The sequence below is a fragment of the Pongo abelii genome, chromosome 4, assembly GCF_028885655.2.
Source record: "Pongo abelii isolate AG06213 chromosome 4, NHGRI_mPonAbe1-v2.0_pri, whole genome shotgun sequence".
NCBI classification, from domain to species: Eukaryota; Metazoa; Chordata; class Mammalia; order Primates; family Hominidae; genus Pongo; species Pongo abelii.
In genome coordinates, this window is record NC_071989.2 from 80,424,497 (window position 1) to 80,443,317 (window position 18,821).

The window sequence follows — 18,821 nt, forward strand, 5'->3', positions numbered from 1 at the left end:
AGCACTTACAATTTCATCTATGTGAAAGGCACCTCATGATTTTTACTTGAGGATGAAGATAATTTCTCATGAATTGTTATCTTATTGATGTTCATTGTTTTAAGTCACCTGAGGAGGTGTGATATGCTACAATAAATCTATTTGTAGGGCTTGGCTTCAAGAACTGAAGATTCTGGACCTAGCTGATCTGGTGACAGTGTACTTGAGACCTCTAATAGCGTTTAATTACTTTTTTTAACTTTTGGAAAGCAAGGTGTAGGAAGGGGATTTAGTTTTTCCATTAGGTCGAGGCATGTTAAGACTTGTTTCTTTTTCCAAAATGTTCAAGTTGCTAAAGAGAACTATGGACTATGGGTCAGGAAGTCCGTCGGTTTCGGCTCACATTCCGCTCCCGCAGGCCTGCGGGCCGCCCCAGCTGGTTTGCTCCCGGCGTGTTGGAGGTCAGCGGCCGAGGCCGCACTCAGTGCCTGTGTCTCGCGCAGCTCCAGGGCTCTCAGGCGACACTGGGCGTTTCCTTTCCGGCTTCGGAAAGTTTTGTTTTGGTTCAAGGAAAGGCGCCCTGTTGACCAAAGGCTTCTCAGTCTCCTCCGGGTGGCCAAGCGGCCAAGTTTCCTCCAGCCCAGCGAGTCCAGACTATAGTCCGTTCGAGATCCTCGAAGGCCGGGGAAGCGTCTTGTGAGGAGAGAAAGCGAGTGGGCAGCCAGCCTGCCGACTCCACTGCCGCTGGCTGGCCCTTCTCTTCGCTCTGTCACTGGGCCAGTGCCCGTCGCACCGCAAACAGTGCGAGCACTCTCCCCGGTGACTCCTCTCAGGGATCCAGTTCTCCACCATTCCTAAGAGAACACTCAACTCAGCCGCGCCCGGGATGCAGAGAGATCTACCAGTACCCGAGAATGGGGACGGGGCGCATGCGCACACCATGGCCGTGGCGTCTAAGTGCTCGCCCAGCGGCGGCAGCCGCTAGGTGGCGCATGCGCCCTGGAAGGTGCGGGCCGGTCTCTGGGAAGAAGGCGGCGGCGGCGGCGGCGAAAGGCGGGGGTGCTGTGGGGGCCGGGCCGTGTTTACACAGCGGCGGGCGGGCGCGGACGCGGAACCCGGCGCGGCGGCGGCACGATGGTCATGGCGTATTTCGTCGAGAATTTTTGGGTAAGCTTAGGATGTTGGAAGTCGTGTGATTCGAAGTCCAAGGCTTTTGGCGCCTGAGCTTGGCCTGCGTGCCCTTCGGGCGGCGGCTCCTCCGGCAGGGCGAGCGTCCTCAGTCCGCCGCCTGCCGCGTCCCTCCTGGGTGAGGTCCGGCGGGCGACCGGTCATCAGCCTATAGGGACTCCCGGGCTCGCAGCCCTATGGGGACAGGGGCTGTCACCGCGGCCCGGGAGCCCGCAGCGGGGCCGCCGGCCGCCGGGGCTGGGACAAAGCGCCGGATGGGGCGGGAGACGGGACCCAGCCCCACCGGAGGCTCCTGGCGCCGCGCTCCGCGCGGGGCGTGCGCGGCGGCTGGGACGCGAAGGACGGGCCCGCGGCACAGCCGCCTCCTGCTGCGCGCTGGCTGGGAGCGCCGGGCGGAGGGGTTTTGCGTCCTGCCCTCACCGAGGGCCCCCCATCTGAGCGATCCCTTTTACCTCTGACCGTTTCCACACCAAATCCAGTGCGGGATTGCGCTGGACTAGCACTTCCTCTCAGCCTCGCAGGTCGGCTCGTGGGTTTGCGCCCAGGACTTTGCCTCTGGGCCTGTTCACAAAGCGTTTAAAAGTTGGATTTAATGTAACTGGACTCCTTGGGCTTAAATGAACGGAGACCTCCCCCTACTCTGTGCTCCTTCCCCTTCCTCATTCTTTCCACCCCTTGTCTTAGCTCAGTATTAGATTTTTCTTTGAGAATTTCTCCGGCTCCTGGTGGAGTATTTTTCTGCAGTTATTGTTTTTTTTTGTAATGGGAAGTACAGTTCAGCCATGTACAGGAAAGGAACGTGTTTACTCAGGTATCTTTCGTGAATCCCATTTTATGCCCTGACAGTTGCAAGTACTGCAGGTCCATTTTCGTTGAGATTTAGACATATTTAAAGGGGTAATCTTTTAGCTAGTAAGGAATGCATGTTAAATTCTTAATTCTCAAGTGCCTCAAGCGTGGTCTTGGTTAGTAATCAAATCAGTTCATAGTTATTTGTCTTGAATGTACCTTGTTTTCCACAAAGAACGTATATACTAGACCTTAGGTGTTTTGTTTTTTAAACAGCTTTATTGAGTTCACATTCCGTACCAATACACTCATTCAAAGTGTAGTACAATTCAGAGGTTTTTTCATATGTTCATATTTTACAACATCACCGTGTCAATTTTACAACAATTTCTTTATCCCAGAAAGAATCCCTAGACCCATTAGCAGTCACTCCCCATTTTCCCCCTGCCCCAGGCCTAGGCAACTAATGTATTTTCTGCCTCTCTACATTTGTCTAGTCTGGACATATCCCATAAATGGGGCCATGGTGACCAGTTTCTTTCACTTAGCATAATGTTCTCAAAGTTTATCCATGATGTAGCATGTATCAGTACTAATTCCTTTTTATGGTAAAATAATATTCCATTCCACATTTTATTAATATTTATCCAATCAGTGATGGACATCTGGTTGTTCCCACTTTTGGGTTATGAATAATGCTGCCATGAACATTTTTGTACAAGGTTTTGTGTGAACATATGTTTTCATTTCTTTTGGGAATGGGATTCCTGGGTCAAATCGTAGTCTATGTTTAACATTTTGAGGAACTGCCATACTATTCTGAAGTGGTTGTAGCATTTTACAGTCCCACCAGCAATATCTGAGGGTTCCTCTCCACATGCTCACGAACACTTATTTGTCCTTTTTATTATAATATAGTGAGTGAACGTGAAGTAGTATTAATATTTTATTGTGGTTTGATTTGCGTTTCTCTGATGCTTAACATCACAGCTAATGTGCTTATTGCCTATTTTTATATTTTCATGTGCTTATTGCCTATTTTTATATTTTCTTTGGAGAAATGTCTGTTTAGATTAATTGCCCATTTAAAAATTGGGTTGTCTTTTTATAATTGAGTTGTAAGAGTTTTTTTTTTAATATTCTGGATACACACCTTATCTGATACATAATGTGCAAACATTTTCTCCCATTCTGTGGCCTGTCTTTTCATTTTCTTGATGCTGCTCTTTGAAGTAACTCATAAGTTTTTAATTCTCATGAAGTCTTGGTGAAGTCCGTCTTATCTATTTTTTCTATTACTTGTGCTTTTATTGTATCTAACCCAAAAATTATTTGCCTAACCCAAAAATTACTCCTGCGTTTTCTTGTAAGGGTTTTATAGTTTTACCTCTTCTATTTAGTTTTATGATCCATTTGAAGTTAATTTTTGTGTATGGTGCAAGGAAAAGGCATAACTTCATTCTTTTGCAATTGTGTATCCAGTTGTCCCAGTACCATTTGTTGAAAAGGTTCATCTTTCCCCGTTGAATTGTGGTACCATTGTCAAATATCAATCGACCAGAAATGTATGGATTCATTTCTGTATTTTCAATTCTATTCCATTGTCAGCCTTTACGACAGCCAGTACCACACAGTTTGGATTGCTGTTGTTTGGATTACAAATTTGTTTTGTATAGCAAATTTGGAATCAGGAAGTATGAGTCCTCTAGCTTTTTCCTTCTTTTTCAGGATTATTTTGACTGCCCTGGGTTCCTTGCATTTCCAGATGAATTTTAGGATTAGCCTGTCAATTTTAGGCATTAGGTTTTACAATGGCAATTTATAAAATGTTTATAAAGAGCATTTAAAAATTGATGCTCTTATAAATGTTTTGCATATTTTTGATGCATGAATGTTTTTTAAGTTGCTAACTTAATTCCAAATTGCATCTTCACATTAAAAGTTATGTTTCATTTTCTGTTAATTGAGCTTTGAGCATAGCCTTGTTTGATGTTTTTGGCTAATATGAATAATACTTCTCTGAATATCTTTGTACACATTTTTATGTGCTTCTTGGGTATTCTTGTTACAAGAGGAATGGGAATAAACTTCAATATTTGAATTCTGGAGAGACCTCCAAATCCAATTTATGTTTTAGTTTTTGCCTTCACTTTCACTATTGAAAACAAATAGTTAATAGACTGCATTTTATTTCCTGGCTTGGAATTGGGGCTGCGAGGAGGCTCAATGAGCTAGGAAGGTCTAGGAATTAACTAAATAATTAACTTCTGATAATTTGATAGTTGTCATTTTAGGCTGGGCATGGTGGTTCACGCCTGTAATCTCAGCACTTTGGGAGGCTGAGGCAGGGGAATGGATTGAGCCCAAGAATTGGAGACCAGCCTGGGCAACACAATAGACCTTGTCTCTACAAAAAATTTTTAAAAATTAGCCAGGTGTGGTGGCATATGCCTGTAGTCCCAGCTACTTGGAAGGCTAAGGTGGGAGGATTGCTTGAGCCCAGGAGTTCAAGATTGCAATAGGTTATGATTGGTCACTGTACTCCAGCCTGGGCAACAGAGTGAGACCCTGTCTCAGAAACAGAAAACTAAAAATTCACATATTTCAGGATCATTTATAAAATAATCCCTTAAAATAGATATTAATTTAACTCTTCCCTCTAGCGTTTAAAGTGGAACTGTTAAAAGGAAATAAAATTGTTAAAATTCAAAACATCATGTTCTATATGATCAATATATATGGTTTTCATCAATTAAAAGATAAAAACTTGTCAAAGTGAGGTAGTGAGAACCTTTGATGTTTTAGGTCTGTCTTGTCTCGTCTTCTCTTCTCTTCTTTCTTTTTTTTTTTTTTTTTGAGTTGCAGTCTCACCGTGTTGCCCGGGCTGGCATGCAGTGGCACGAGCATGGCTCACTGCAGCTTCGACCACCCAAGCTCAAATGATCCTCCCACCTCAGCCTTCCGACCAGCTAGTTTTTAAATTATTTGTAGAGGTGAGATCTCGCTATGTTGCCCAGGCTGGTCTCGAACTCCTGGGCTCAAGCCATGTTCCCACCTCAGCTTCCCAAAGTGCTGGGATTAAAGGGCTGAGCCACTGTGCCCAGCCAAAGTTTTAGGTTTCTAATCAAACAACCTATTAATTGTTTTCTCCCCCACATGTATAAGGACAAACCTTTTTTGTTGTGACATTTCGTTAGAAGAAAGTTTGAATCATTGAAACTCTCTTCAAGCTCTTTTGAAAGCAGCACATTCTTCCTTTTTCTTTAAAGTATAGGTTTTCCCAATTAAAACTATATGCTAAATTGAAAATTCCTTTAATACTGTACTTTGAAGGAAAAAATTATTCAAAACTTTTTACAGAACAGGTGTTTTGTTATTGATAAGTCAGTTTTTGCCACGAAGTATAGCACCATTGATAATCAAGCTGAAATTGGACAGCAAAATTAAAATTGGACAGCAAAAATAATTTTGATAGTAGAAATTCACACCATTGCTTTTAATATGTAAAAACAATTGTTTTTTATCTTTATTTTTACATATTAAACATTATGTAACTTTAAAAAGATATTGTAAAAGATTATGTAACTTTAAAAAGATATTGATCAGTATTACAGTGAGGAAGTGTCTCTCTATGCTGCTGCTTTCTCAAAGGAATAATTGAGTACAAGTTTATAATAGTCTTGAGATTATAGCAACATTGCTATGTAATAATTAAAATGGCATTATATTTTTATGTAAACCCAGATTATTCAGCAAAAAAACCTTAATGCATTTCATAGGTAATTATTACTTAATGGGGGACAAATAAGTATGTAAAACATACCTGAGTTGAATAGTTTATAATCTTCATTTTACATAGTAATCCCAATCTATATACGATATGAAGCATTCACCCAAAGACACTAAGTAGTATTCTTTAGTATATATCACATTGTAATGAGCTGAGATTTTTAGTTAGGTGACTTTTTCCAGAGATTATCTATAGTCAGCACATCAAAAATGAACAAACAACAATTAGGTATTTTTATCCTGAAGTTTTTCCTTATTTCTTTTACTGATTAACTGTACAGAAGTCTCATTTCACTTGATTTCATTGGTTTTGTTACATTTTGATTTAAAATTAAATTGGAACATTGGTTATATATCCAAAATTTGATTTATCATTACTTGGATAAGCTGAGAGAATTAAAATGTATTTTAAAATTCTGGAATTGCTATTAATAGGTCTTTGGGATAAAAACATTATTGTATTTTTGCTTGATTATCTAATCTAAACTTAGTATCCTAGATGAGAGACTAACACACATTCTTTGGGGTTATGTATCCATATGAAATTTTAAAATATATATCTTTAGCAAGTTAGTTGAGGTGACCATATTTGAAACCCAGAATACAAGCTTTTCATTACTTGAAATTTCCAAATATTGTAGTTTAGGATACCTGCTTTTAGGATATGATCCCATCAGATGACATACCAAAACAAAATCTGTATATCTGTATATATTTACTTTATACATTAAGAGATTTGCAAATTTTACATGGTTTAATATTTAAAAGGTACAAGAGGGAGTAAATCTTCTTCTTTTTCTCTGGTAATCAAGATCTCCCTAAAGGCAATCACCATTACCAATTTCTTTCTTTCTTTTTTTTTTTTTTGAGATGGAGTTTTGCTCTTGTTGCCCAGGCTGGAGTGCAATGGCGCGATCTCAGCTCACTGCAACCTCTGCCTCTCAGGTTCAAGCATTTCTCCTGCCTTAGCCTCCCCAGTAGCTGGGATTACAGGCATGCACCACCATGCCCGGCTAATTTTGTATTTTTAGTAGAGATGGGGTTTCTCCATGTTGAGGCTGGTCTCGAACTCCTGACCTCAGGTGATCCACCTGCCTTGGCCTCCCAAAGTGCTGGGATTACAGGCGTGAGCCACCGTGCCAAGCTTCACCATTACCAATTTCTTATGTGGTTTTCCAGAGATAAGACCAAATAACATAAACTCCACTAGGTTAAAATGTATTGTTGTATAACTGTTAGCAAGTTAGCCAGGCCCAACTTGTTACCATTGCAACAAGCTGTGAAAATGAAGACTACAGATTCATTTAACTTGATGCAGAAGACTTGACAGTAGACATTATAAAATTATAGTGTTTTAGATTGCACTAAAATTTGAGAGGCCCTTAGAATTTTTTAAGGGGTGTGATTTGTTTTATATTTTAGCCTTAATTATAGGAGAAATTTGGAAGTGAAAATTGATACTGATTTAGTGTGTATATATGTTCAGTTCAGGGGGAGGATTTTAGAACTTTGACATTTGAAAGGATATAAATTTGATGTCTGCGTTCTTTTTTAGCCCTACACACTGAATCCTAAATGCTGTAGTCCTTTCAGAACTACTTAAATTATTTAAGCAAAGGATGAGGGAACAGTTATGCTTTAAATCATCCTGCACATGTGGCTAATATAAGCCCTTTGAAAGTAGTTTTTTGAGTCACTGAGTTATCTCCTGAGATTATCCATCCTGATGTCATAATTCTAGAATAGTTAACAGAAGCACCCTTAGAAATTCAAATAGAAATAGGATCCCATGGAGACTTAAAAAGGAAGGGAATAAGGACTTGGGTTTCAGTTTTCTTAGTGTGGAAAAATTAAAGAATATTAGAGTTGGGGCAGGTGAGGTGGCTCACGCCTGTAATCCCAGCACTTTGGGAGGCCGAGGTGGGTGGATCATGAGGTCAAGAGATCAAGACCATCCTAGCCAACATGGTGAAACCCCGTCTCTATTAAAAATACAAAAATTAGCTGGGCGTGATGGTGCACACCTGTAGTCCCAGCTACTCAGGAGGCTGAGGCAGGAGGATTGTTTGAACCCGGGTGGCAGAGGTTGCAGTGAGCCGAGATCGCGCCACTGTACTCCAGTTGGGTGACAGAGCAAGACTCTGTCTCAAAAAAAAAAAGAGTATTAGAATTGGAAGAATTTTAGTAGCAATCTGGTCCAAAAAGACAAGTATAAATTGCTGTGAGGTGGGGAGAAACAAAAACAACAGCATGACAGCAACTGAGACCTGTAATGATATCTACTATATTGATAAATGTGCAAGAGGATGTTGCTGGAATGGCCAGAGTCAGAGAGAATTAAACTGGAAAGTGTTAAAGTGTGTGATAAAGTTGAGGAGATAGTCATGCTCCCTGATGGATTTGAAGGAGTGAAGGTTATGGGAGATATATCAAGCAGGTTTGCTTGACTTTAGGGAAAAGATAGGAAAGTATAATATAAGTAAAGCAAATTAGTGGTGGTGGTGGAGCCTTAAAACCAAGGAGAGTGAGTTTTCAGTTGGTTGAAGCAACAGCCACAAGTCTGCATGGTTTTCCTTTTTAATTAAAACCATTATCATGTGATAGGTAAAACACAGAAGAATACAGAACACAAATTGCCTATAGCCTCTCCCTCTACCCTTATAATTTTCTTTAGAAATACAAAATTCAAGATAGATTCTACTATATGGTTGTGTGTCTTGGTATTTTCAGTTGATATTACCATCAAGCATTTTTCTCATGTGAATAAGTATTCTTTGAATAGGTTTCTGTGGAATGGATAGGCTGTAAATTTTTTTTTTTTTTTTTTTTTTTTTTTTTTAAGACAGGGTCTTCCTCTGTCGCCTAGGCTGGAGTGCAGTGGCCCCATCACCATCATAGCTCACTGCAGCCTTGAGCTCCTGGGCTCCAGGGATCCTCTTGCCTTAGCCTCTGGAGTGGCTAGAACTACAGGCGCATGCCACCACACCCAGCTAATTTTTTTAAAAAATTTGTAGGGACGAGGTCTTGCTATGTTATTTAGGCTGGTCTCAAACTCTTAGCCTCAAGGGATCCTCCTGCCTTAGCCTCCCAAAGTGCTGGGATTCCAAGTGTGAGCCACCATACCTGGCCAGATAGGCTGTAATTTTCTTTAATCATTCCCATTTTGTATGGGAACTTTCAGTTTTTTGTTTTTTTTTTTTCTGTTTAGGAATTACAAGGACTGGAGATTTAAGTACTAATGTGAACAAGATGCCAGTTTAAGAAAGTAGCCTGCTGTCTCTTTGCAGGCATAGATTGAAGAGCTGAGAAAACTGAAATTGTTGGTTTAGTTTTTTTATTTTGAAAGTAATGAAAAATACTTTCATTTATAGAACATTACAGAAAACGCAAAATATATAAAAATTAAAAAATTATCTTAACTACTGTTTGCTTCTGTAGTTTTTTCTTAACCCATATAATATTTATTCACATAGCTTTAAGGATTCAGCTAACTGGCAGAGGTGAACTATAATATGAAAGATTAGGGAAGACTGAGAGGTGAGAAAAACAATTTTTTGAAAGGTAGTAAGATTTCTTTCCTTCAATCAATGAACGAATATGTTTGAGTCACTTTTGTACCTGCATCAAAGCGTTCTGAGTGCCTATTCTACATACTTTATTTTATTTTTATTTATTTAGAGACTGAGTTTCACTGTATTGCTCAGGCTGGAGTGCAGCGGCATGATCTCGGCTCTGCAACCTCTGCCTCCCGGATTCAAGTGATTCTCCTGGCTCAGCCTCCCAGTATAGCTGGGATTATAGGGGCACGCCACCACATCTGGCAAATTTGTAAAATATTTTTAGTAGGGACGGGGTTTCACCATGTTGGCCAGGCTGGTCTCAAACTCCTGACCTCAGGTGATCCACCCACCTTGGCCTCCCAAAGTGCTGGGATTACAGGTGTGAGCTACCGCGCCCGACCATTCTATATATTTTAGTAACTATTTTCTCCATTAGCAGTATCTTGCCAGTAGCTCTGCAGAGTGCTTTTAATGATCATGACTAAAAATGTCAATGTACAGTTGTCTCCCCTATCCATAATTTCACTTTCCACAGTTTCAGATCTGAGGTCAACTGCAGTCTGAAAATATTAAATGGAAAATTCCAGAAATAATTCATAAGCATTGAAATCTCACTGTGTCCTGCTTGGGATGTGAATCATCCCTTTGTCCAGTGCATCCATAGTATATACCCTTCCTGCCCATTAATCACTTAGTAGCCATCTTGGTTATCAGATTTAAAAAAAAAAAAACAGTATATAAAGGGTTCGTGACTATCCATGGTTTCAGGCATCCACTGGGGGTCTTGAAACATATCCCCTGTGGAGAAGAGGGGACTACTGTACACATAGAGTGTTGATGTGAAGAGGTTGTAACTTGTGGTTGAATGTCCTGAATACTTGTAGAAAAATTGCTTGCATTCATAGGCATACCTTAGAGATATTGTGTATTGAATTCAAACAACCACAATGAAGCAAGTCACAAACTTTCCTGGTTTTTCAGTGCATGTAAAAGTTATGTTTATACTATATTATTTACACTATACTGGTGTATTAAGTGTGCAATAGCATTTTATCTAAAAATATATATACCGTAATTAAAAAATACTTTATTGCTAATGCTAACAGAGGGAAGAATTGAGCACATGCTGTTGGAAAAAAGATACTGATAGACTTGCTTGACACAGGATTGCCACAAACCTTCAATTTGTAAAAATGCAGTATTTTCAAAGTGCAGTAAAGCAATGCTCAATAAAAGAAAGTGCAGTAAAATGAAGTGTGCCTGTATTTTACCCCCAGCTCCCTAGCAGTTTTCAAGGCCAGAGTGGCACTGGAGAGCTGTCATTGCATGTCTATTGAGTTCTCATCAAAGCGTATCTATAGGTTCTTCACTAAAGGGGCTGTTCTTCAAAGAAAAAATCTTTAGGATTAGTAAAATGTTTTTTGGTGTTTTTCAGAGAAGTCAAGATAAAGTGAGACTGTATCAAAAATGTTAATGTTATATTGTGCATTGACTTGTCCAGGGTTATCTAGTAAATGTCCATAAGAGCTAAATTAAAAGGAAAATGTAGACGGGATGAGAAGTTATAGTATTTATTTATTTTTGAGGTGGTTTAGAGTTGAGAGGAAGGTTAGGCATGTTATTGGTGTTTGCAGGGTAGTACCTCCTGACCCTTCTCTTACCCCTCCAAAGAACTTTTTGAAAAAAAGGAAACTTGGTAAAACCAATTTTTTAATTAGTAATGTGATTATACAATATACAATCTATCTTCTGCCTATTTTTCAAATCTTGGACTCACCAAAAGTGAATGCTGGCCACATGCAGTGGCTCACACCTGTAATCCCAGCACTTTGGGAGGCCAAGTTGGGAGGATTGCTTGAGGCCAGGAGTTGGGAGACCGGCTTGAGTAACATAGCGAGACCCTGTTTCTACATAAACTTTTTTTAAAAAACTGAATGCTATCCAGGTGTCTAATTTAGTGTTACTCTTAAAAAGTTCACCGAAGGAGAAGTTTCAAACCCTTGTCTTTTTGTTTTTTTAGAGACAGGTTCTCACTTTGCCCAGGCTGGTCTTGAACACCTGGCGTCAAGCAAGCCTCCTTGCTCAGCCTCTGGAGTAGCTGGGATTACAGGCACAAGCCTCTGACGATAAATTTTAAAAAAAATCTTAAACATGTAAAGTTGCAGAAGCCAAATGGAAATGTTTGGATTCACAAGAGGCTGTGGTTTTATGTTATATTCTTCTTGATAAATGGAAATGGTTATTCAAAATGCTAAGGATATTGTTCATATTATCTTGTTACAGATGTGACATTTTCATTTGTGATATGTAGGCAAAGTAATTACTAGCTACATTAGCCGATGAGTTTATCAGGAATCACTTCAACATAGCTGGAAGTTTTTATGGTTTCTGTTTTCAGTGGACTGTGGAAAAATCAAGTTTTGGATTATATAACACTTGCTTATGGTATCGCCTTTCCAACAAATATATTCCATTCTTCATTATTTCATTTTCACTAAGGAAAAATAAAAACTACTGCCCGTAAAGAGAGTTGTTAAACCTAGTGTATCAGTTGTCTTTTATTTCATCGAATAAATTGACATTTCTAATGTTATCTTTATGATTTACTAATTTAGGATTCATAGGATTAAACAGCAGTAGAGGTTTTCCAGGATTGTGTAGTGATCTAGTTCTATTAATATCTCATTAATTAGGCTGGGCATAGTAGCTCACACCTGTAATCCCAGCACATTGGGAAGCCAAGGCAGGTGTATCGTTTGAGGCCAGGAGTTTGAGACCTGCCTGGCCAACATGGCAAAACCCCGTCTCTTCTAAAAATATAAAAATTAGCCAGACGTGGTGGTGCACACCTGTAATCCCAGCTACTCAGGGGGCTGAAGCACGAGAATCGCTTGAACCCGGAAGGGGAGGTAGCAGTGAGCCATAATTGCACGTCTGCACTCCAGCCTGGATGACAGAGTGAGACTGTCTCAAAAACAAAAACAAACAAACGAAAATCCCATTAATTAAAGACTAGCACATAGCCTGTTGCTTCTCTTTTGTTAAATTTTGTCTATTTTCTCACTTCTCAAGTTTACTGAAAGATCTAAGTATTTTGTGATACTCAATGCTGATATGACTTAAGTACTTTACTGTCTTAACTCAGAAATCAAGATTTAGTTATTTTAAAGCACAAACTCCAAATTAAATAATCAGGAATTTCTTACTGTGTGTTAAAGAGATTGAAATGGGATTTGGTAATATGTTTTGAAAGGTCCGTGTTTATCTTTTCTTAATTATGCTGCATATTCCTTAAAATTTCGTACTTAATTTTTTGTTGTTGTTTTTTGCCAGAGTCTCACCCTGTCTCCCAGGCTGGAGTGCAGTGGTGTGATTCCGGCTCACTGCAGCCTCCACCTCCCGGGTTCAAGTGATTCTCCTGTTTCACCCTCCCGAGTAGCTGGGATTATGGGTGCATGCCACCATGCCCGGCTAATTTTTGTATTTTTAGCTGAGATGGGGTTTCACCACGTTGGCCAGGCTGGTCTAGAACTCCTGACCTCAAGTGATCTGCCTGTCTCCGCCTCCCAAAATGCTGGGATTACAAGCATAAGCCACCACGCCTGGCCTGATACTTAATTTTTTTTTTTTTTTTTTTTTTTTGAGACGGAGTCTCGCTCTGTCACCCAGGCTGGGGTGCAGTGGCACAATCCCGGCTCACTGCAAGCTCTGCCTCCCGGGTTCACACCATTCTCCTGCCTCAGCCTCCTGAGTAGCTGGGACTACAGGCGCCCGCCACCACGCCTGGCTAATTTTTTGTATTTTAAGTAGAGACGGAGTTTCACCATGTTAGCCAGGATAGTCTCGATCTCCTGACCTCGTGATCCGCCCACCTCGGCCTCCCAAAGTGCTGGGATTACAGGTGTGAGCCACCGCACCCGGTCACAACTTAATTTTATTAATTGTACCTTTATGGGTGGTTACAAAGTGTGTGCATATATGTGTGTATGTAGGTATATATATATATAGTTAATTGTAAACTTTATTAAAGCATATAATATTGCTTTATACTGTTTAAAATCATACAATAAATGAGAGTAATTAAATTAATGAAAACACCTCACATGAGCACAGGATTGCATATTAGTTAATGTTGGCTTTTTGTATTCTCAAGTCATTTTTATCTGTTTTTTTTTGTGAAACTAAAAATCTTTTTAAATTTTAGGGGGAAAAAAATAGTGGCTTTGATGTCCTCTACCATAATATGAAACATGGACAGATATCAACAAAAGAACTAGCAGATTTTGTAAGGGAACGGTATGTATTTTTTAAATAAGTAATTTGTTTAACAACTTAATAGCAATTTAAATTTTAGAATATAAATAATGGAGAAAACTTTATTTGGATTTGGAATAAAGTAATCATTGTTTTAAAATATATACTGTAATTATATCCATTTGTATCTGTCATCTACACAGCTGAGGGCTGTATAGTGGCTCAAAGTGGCTCAAAGTTTAACACCCCTGGTTTGCAGATTCCTGCTTGAAAATATTATCTACATATTTTTCACTGGATATGCTAGCAAGGTGATATAATAAAGTTGAGAAGTTTGTAGGATAAAACATTAACATTTGTTAAACATGCTAAAATGATGAGAAAAGACTAACTTTTCTGAACTTCAGTTCAATTTTATGTTTTTGTAACTTTTATTTTTAAAAGTCCTAAGTATGTATTTTAAAATCTTGCAAATTTATAAAATGTGATTGTATTTAAGACTCTTAGAATATAGTGAATTTAAAAGCTATTAAGAATAAATATAATTTGATTATGATTCAAAATCAAACAGAACTCAAAAGCTGTTATCCTACTAACTTAAAGCTATTTTGTGGCTACCCCAACTTTGTAATTATTTATATGAACACATTTAAAATCTTTGCCTTGATAATATAGGGATACTTTGGCTTTAAATTTAATACTCCATTTATTCGTGTATTCTTTCAACAATATATATCCCATCAGTGCTGTGTACCAGGTACTTGTCTGGATTATGGGAATATAGTGGTTAAGATAACAGCTTCTTCCTTCATGGAGTTTACAGACTGATAGGAATTAGGGAATAAACTATTCTATAAGTTCAGTTCTTTTCTTACTCCCTCCTCTCTACTGGAATCAACAAGGAATGCAAAAGCTCAAGTGCTCTGGGTAAGGCTCTCCTTCCTCCGGGCTTCTGCATCATCATTGGCAGAAGCAAAGGAAAGGCCGCAGAACTCTGCATCTCTTGGCATGTTCCTTAGCCTTCCCTCTTCCCTACACCTCACTACTATCACTGTCTACTTTGGAACCATCAGGGCAGATATTACGCCTTTGAGCCCTGTTTTTGTTAGTCACCTTAAGAAGTCCAGGACTCCTGGGTTATCCTTCTTTTGCCCAGAATCTATCCCTTTCTGATTCTTTGGGTAGTGAGACAATCCGTCGTACTTCCCCTTTACTACTTTATTTTTCTCCATGTATGTATAACTGTCTGATAAAAGTGATATTTCATTTATTTATTTTTCTGTCTCTTCCCACTAGAATATGAACCCAACAAGGGCAGGGATTTTTGTCTTTTTTTGCTTATTTTGTCTTTTTGCTCTATTTATGCACTTCTGATAGTGCTTGTCACTTGGTAGGCCCTCAATAAAGGTTTTTCCGTAGAATGAATCTCTAACTTCATTATACTGATCCCAGCTATCATTATTTTTGCCTGAACTTCAGCGGTAGCTCCTAACTGCTCTATCTACATTTGTTCTTATTTTCCTGCAACTTACTCTCTCTACTGTAGTTGGAGTGGTTTTTTTGAAGTATAGTACAGATCAGTTTGTTACCTCTTCTCTTTCAGCCATCTCAAGGGCTTCCCATTGCTCTTAAGATAGGCCTGCATATTCTGACCCTAAAACTACCTTTCAGGTCTTATTGTTCTAGGCTCTATGCTAGGCATGGGATACAACAGAATGTTGTCTTACAGGAGAACATAGAAACAATTAACAAAAATGAGTAATAACAAAACTGCATACATAGTACAAAGAGATACATGAATTACAGGCTGCTCCTTATTCTTTCCACTCCAGAGATACTGGGTATCTTACAGACAGGCTTCCTCTGTCTAGTCCAGGCTTTGTAAATACTTATTCTTCTCTTCACCTAGTTAATGCCTACTTATTCTTTAGAGCTCAGCAGTGTGGTCACTGCTCTAAGGATGCCTTTCCTAATCTCTCTGACTAGGTCAAAAACACCTAATATAATCTTTTGTTACATCACCTATCTCTTTGTAGTATTTATAAGATTTGGTATTTATTTTTATTTGTTTTTATGTTCCTCTGTGAAACAGTATTTGTTTGTATCCCAGCGGCTAGCACAAAGCCTGGAACAATAGGATAATCATATTTCTTGAAGGACTCAAAGAGAAAGGAAAAAATGTAAACTTTGTATACATTATCTGATTGATTGATTGATTGATTTGAGACAGAGTCTAGCTCTGTCGCCCAGGCTGGAGTGCAGTGGCTTGGATTCTGCTTACTGTAACTTCCGCCTCCTGGGTTCAAGCGATTCTTGTGCCTCAGCCTCCCAAGTAGCTGGGATTATAGCCCTGCGCCACCATGTCCGGCTGATTTTTGTATTTTTCTTTTTTTTTTGAGACAGAGTCTCGCTCTGTTACCCAGCCCAGGCTGGAGTGCAGAGGTGCAATCATGGCTAACTGCAACCTCTCTGTCCTGAGTTCAAGCAATCCTTGTGCCTCAGCCTCTTGAGTAGCTGGGACCACAGGCATGCGCCACCATGCCTGGCTAATTTTTGTATTTTTTGTAGAGACGGGGTTTTGCCATGTCGACCAGGCTGGTCTGGAACTCCTGACCTCAGGTGATCCGCCCATCTCGGCCTCCCAGCATGTTGAGATTACAGACATGAGCCACTGTGCCTGGCCAGGCTCATTTCATTTTAGTTCTGAATAATATTCTGTTGTCTGGATGTACTACATTTTATCCACTGACTTAGGGACATCTTGGTTGCTTCCAAGTTTTGGCAATTATGAGTAAAGCTGCAGTAAACATCTGTGTGCAGGTTTTCATGTGAACATAAGTTTTAATTTAATTAATTAAATTAAATTTTAAATACCAAGGAACGCAGTTACTTGATTATATGGAAAGAATATGTTTAATTTTGTAAGAAACTCATCTTCCAAAGTGACAATACCATTTTGCATTTTAACTAGCAATGAATTAGAGTTCATATTGCCCCACATCCTTGCCAGCATTTGGTGTGGTCAGTATTCTAGATTTTGGCTGTTCCAGTAAGTGTATAGTGGTATGTTATCATTGTTTTAATTAGCATTTTGCTGATGACATATGATGTGGAGCATCTTTGCTTTTAATTTTTTTTTGTAGAGGCAAGGTCTTGCTATGTTTCCCAGGCTAGTCTCGAACTCCTGACCTCAAGTGATCCTCCTTGCCCAGCCTTGCAAAGTGCTGAGATTATAGGTGTGAGCCACTGCACCTGGCTTTTTTGTTGTTGTCAAGATGGGGTCTCAGCATGTTGCCCAGGCTGGGCTTGAACTCCTGGTCTCAAGCAGTCCTCCCACCACAGTCTCCCAAAGCACTACGATTACAGGAGGGAACCAGCACACCTGTCCTCCGTCTTTTCATGTGCTTATTTGCCAGCTGTGTATCTTCTTTAGTGAGGTATCTGTTAAGGTCTTTGGCCCATTTTTGTTTTTAATATGGTTGTTTGTGTTCTCACTATTTTTTTTTTTAATTTTTTTATTATACTTTAAGCCCTGGGATATATGTGTGAATGTGCAGGGTTGTTACGTAGGTATACGTTGTGCCATGGTGGTTTGCTGCACCCATCAACCTGTCATCCACATTAGGTGTTTCTCCTAATGCTATCCCTCCCCCAGCCCCCCAGCCCCCAACCCCCGAACAGGCCCTGGTGTGTGATGTTCCCCTCCGTGTGTCCGTGTGTTCTCATTGTTCAACTCCCACTAATGAGTGAGAACATGTGGTGTTTGGTTTTCTGTTCTTGTGTTAGATTGCTGAGAATGATACTTCCAGCTTCAACCATGTCCCTGCAAAGGACATGAACTCATGCTTTTTTATGGCTGCATAGTATTCCATGGTGTATATGTGCCACATTTTCTTTATCCGGTCTATCATTGATGTGCATTTGGGTTGGTTCCAAGTCTTTGCTATTGTGAACAGTGCTGCAATAAACATGTGTGCATGTGTCTTTATAGTAGAATGATTTATAATCCTTTGGGTATATAGCCAGTAATGGGATTGCTGGGTCAAATGATATTTCTGGTTCTAGATCCTTGAGGAATTGCCACACTGTCTTCCACAATGGTTGAACTAATTTACACTCCCACCAACAGTGTAAAAGCATTCCTATTTCTCCACATTCTCTCCAGCATCTGTTGTTTCCTGACTTTTTAATGATGGACATTCTAACTGTCATGAGATGGTATCTCATTGTGGTTTTGATTTGTTTGCATTGCTCTAATGACCAGTGATGATGAGCTTTTTTTCATATGTTTCTTGGCTGCATAAATGTCTTCTTTTGAGAAGTGTCTGTTCATATACTTTGCCCACTTTTTGATGGGGTTGTTTTTTTCTTGTTAATTTAAGTTCTTTGTAGATTCTGGATATTAGCCCTCTGTCAGATGGATAGATTGTAAAAATTTTCTCCCATTCTGTAGGTTGCCTGTTCACTCTGATGATAGTTTCTTTTGCTGTGCAGAAGCTCCTTAGTTTAATTAGATCCCATTTGTTAATTCTGGCTTTTGTTGCCATTGCTTGTGGTGTTTTAGTCATGAAGTCTTTGCCTATGCCCATGTCCTGAATGGAATTGCTTAGGTTTTCTTCTAGGGTTTTTATGGTTTTAGGTCTTACGTTTAAGTGTTTAGCCCATCTTGAGTTAATTTTTTGTATAAGGTATAAGGAAGGGGTCCAGTTTCAGTTTTCTGCATGTGGCTAGCCAGTTTTCCCAACACCATTTATTAAATAGGGAATCTTTCTCATTGGTTGTTTTTGTCAGGTTTGTCAAAGATCAGATGGTTGTAGATTTGTGGTGTTATTTCTGAGGCCTCTCTTCTGTTCCATTGGTCTATATATCTATTTTGGTACCAGTACCATGCTGTTTTGGTTACTGAAGCATTGTAGTATAGTTTGAAGTGATGTCTCCAGCTTTGTTCTTTTTGCCTAGGATTGTCTTGGCTATACGGGCTCTTTTTTGGTTCCATATGAAATTCAAAGTAGTTTTTTTCTAATTCTGTGAAGAAAGTCAGTGATTGCTTGATGAGGGTAACATTGAATCTATAAATTACTTTGGGCAGTATGGCCATTTTCACGATATGATTCTTCCTATCCATGAGCATGGAATGTTTTTCCATTTGTTTGTGTCCTCTGTTATTTCCTTTAGCAGTGGTTTGTAGTTCTCCTTGAAGAGGTTCTTCCCATCTCTTGTAAGTTGTATTCCTAGGTATTTTATTCTCTTTGTGGCAATTGT

The 18,821-nt window shown here is 39.6% G+C and overlaps 1 protein-coding gene across 3 annotated transcripts in view; it reads left to right on the top strand.

Moving 5' to 3' along the window:
• The first annotated feature begins 282 nt into the window (after positions 1 to 282).
• Positions 283 to 18,821, top strand: part of FCHO2 (FCH and mu domain containing endocytic adaptor 2) — a 129,355-nt gene continuing 110,816 nt past the window's right edge. For 2 of the 3 annotated variants that reach the window (XM_054555094.1, XM_054555095.1), the window contains exons 1-2: positions 283 to 1,146; positions 13,510 to 13,601. In XM_054555094.1, the coding sequence (XP_054411069.1) occupies positions 1,114 to 1,146; positions 13,510 to 13,601 (125 nt within the window). In that variant the 5' untranslated portion in view covers positions 283 to 1,113. 3 annotated transcript variants of the gene reach the window in all.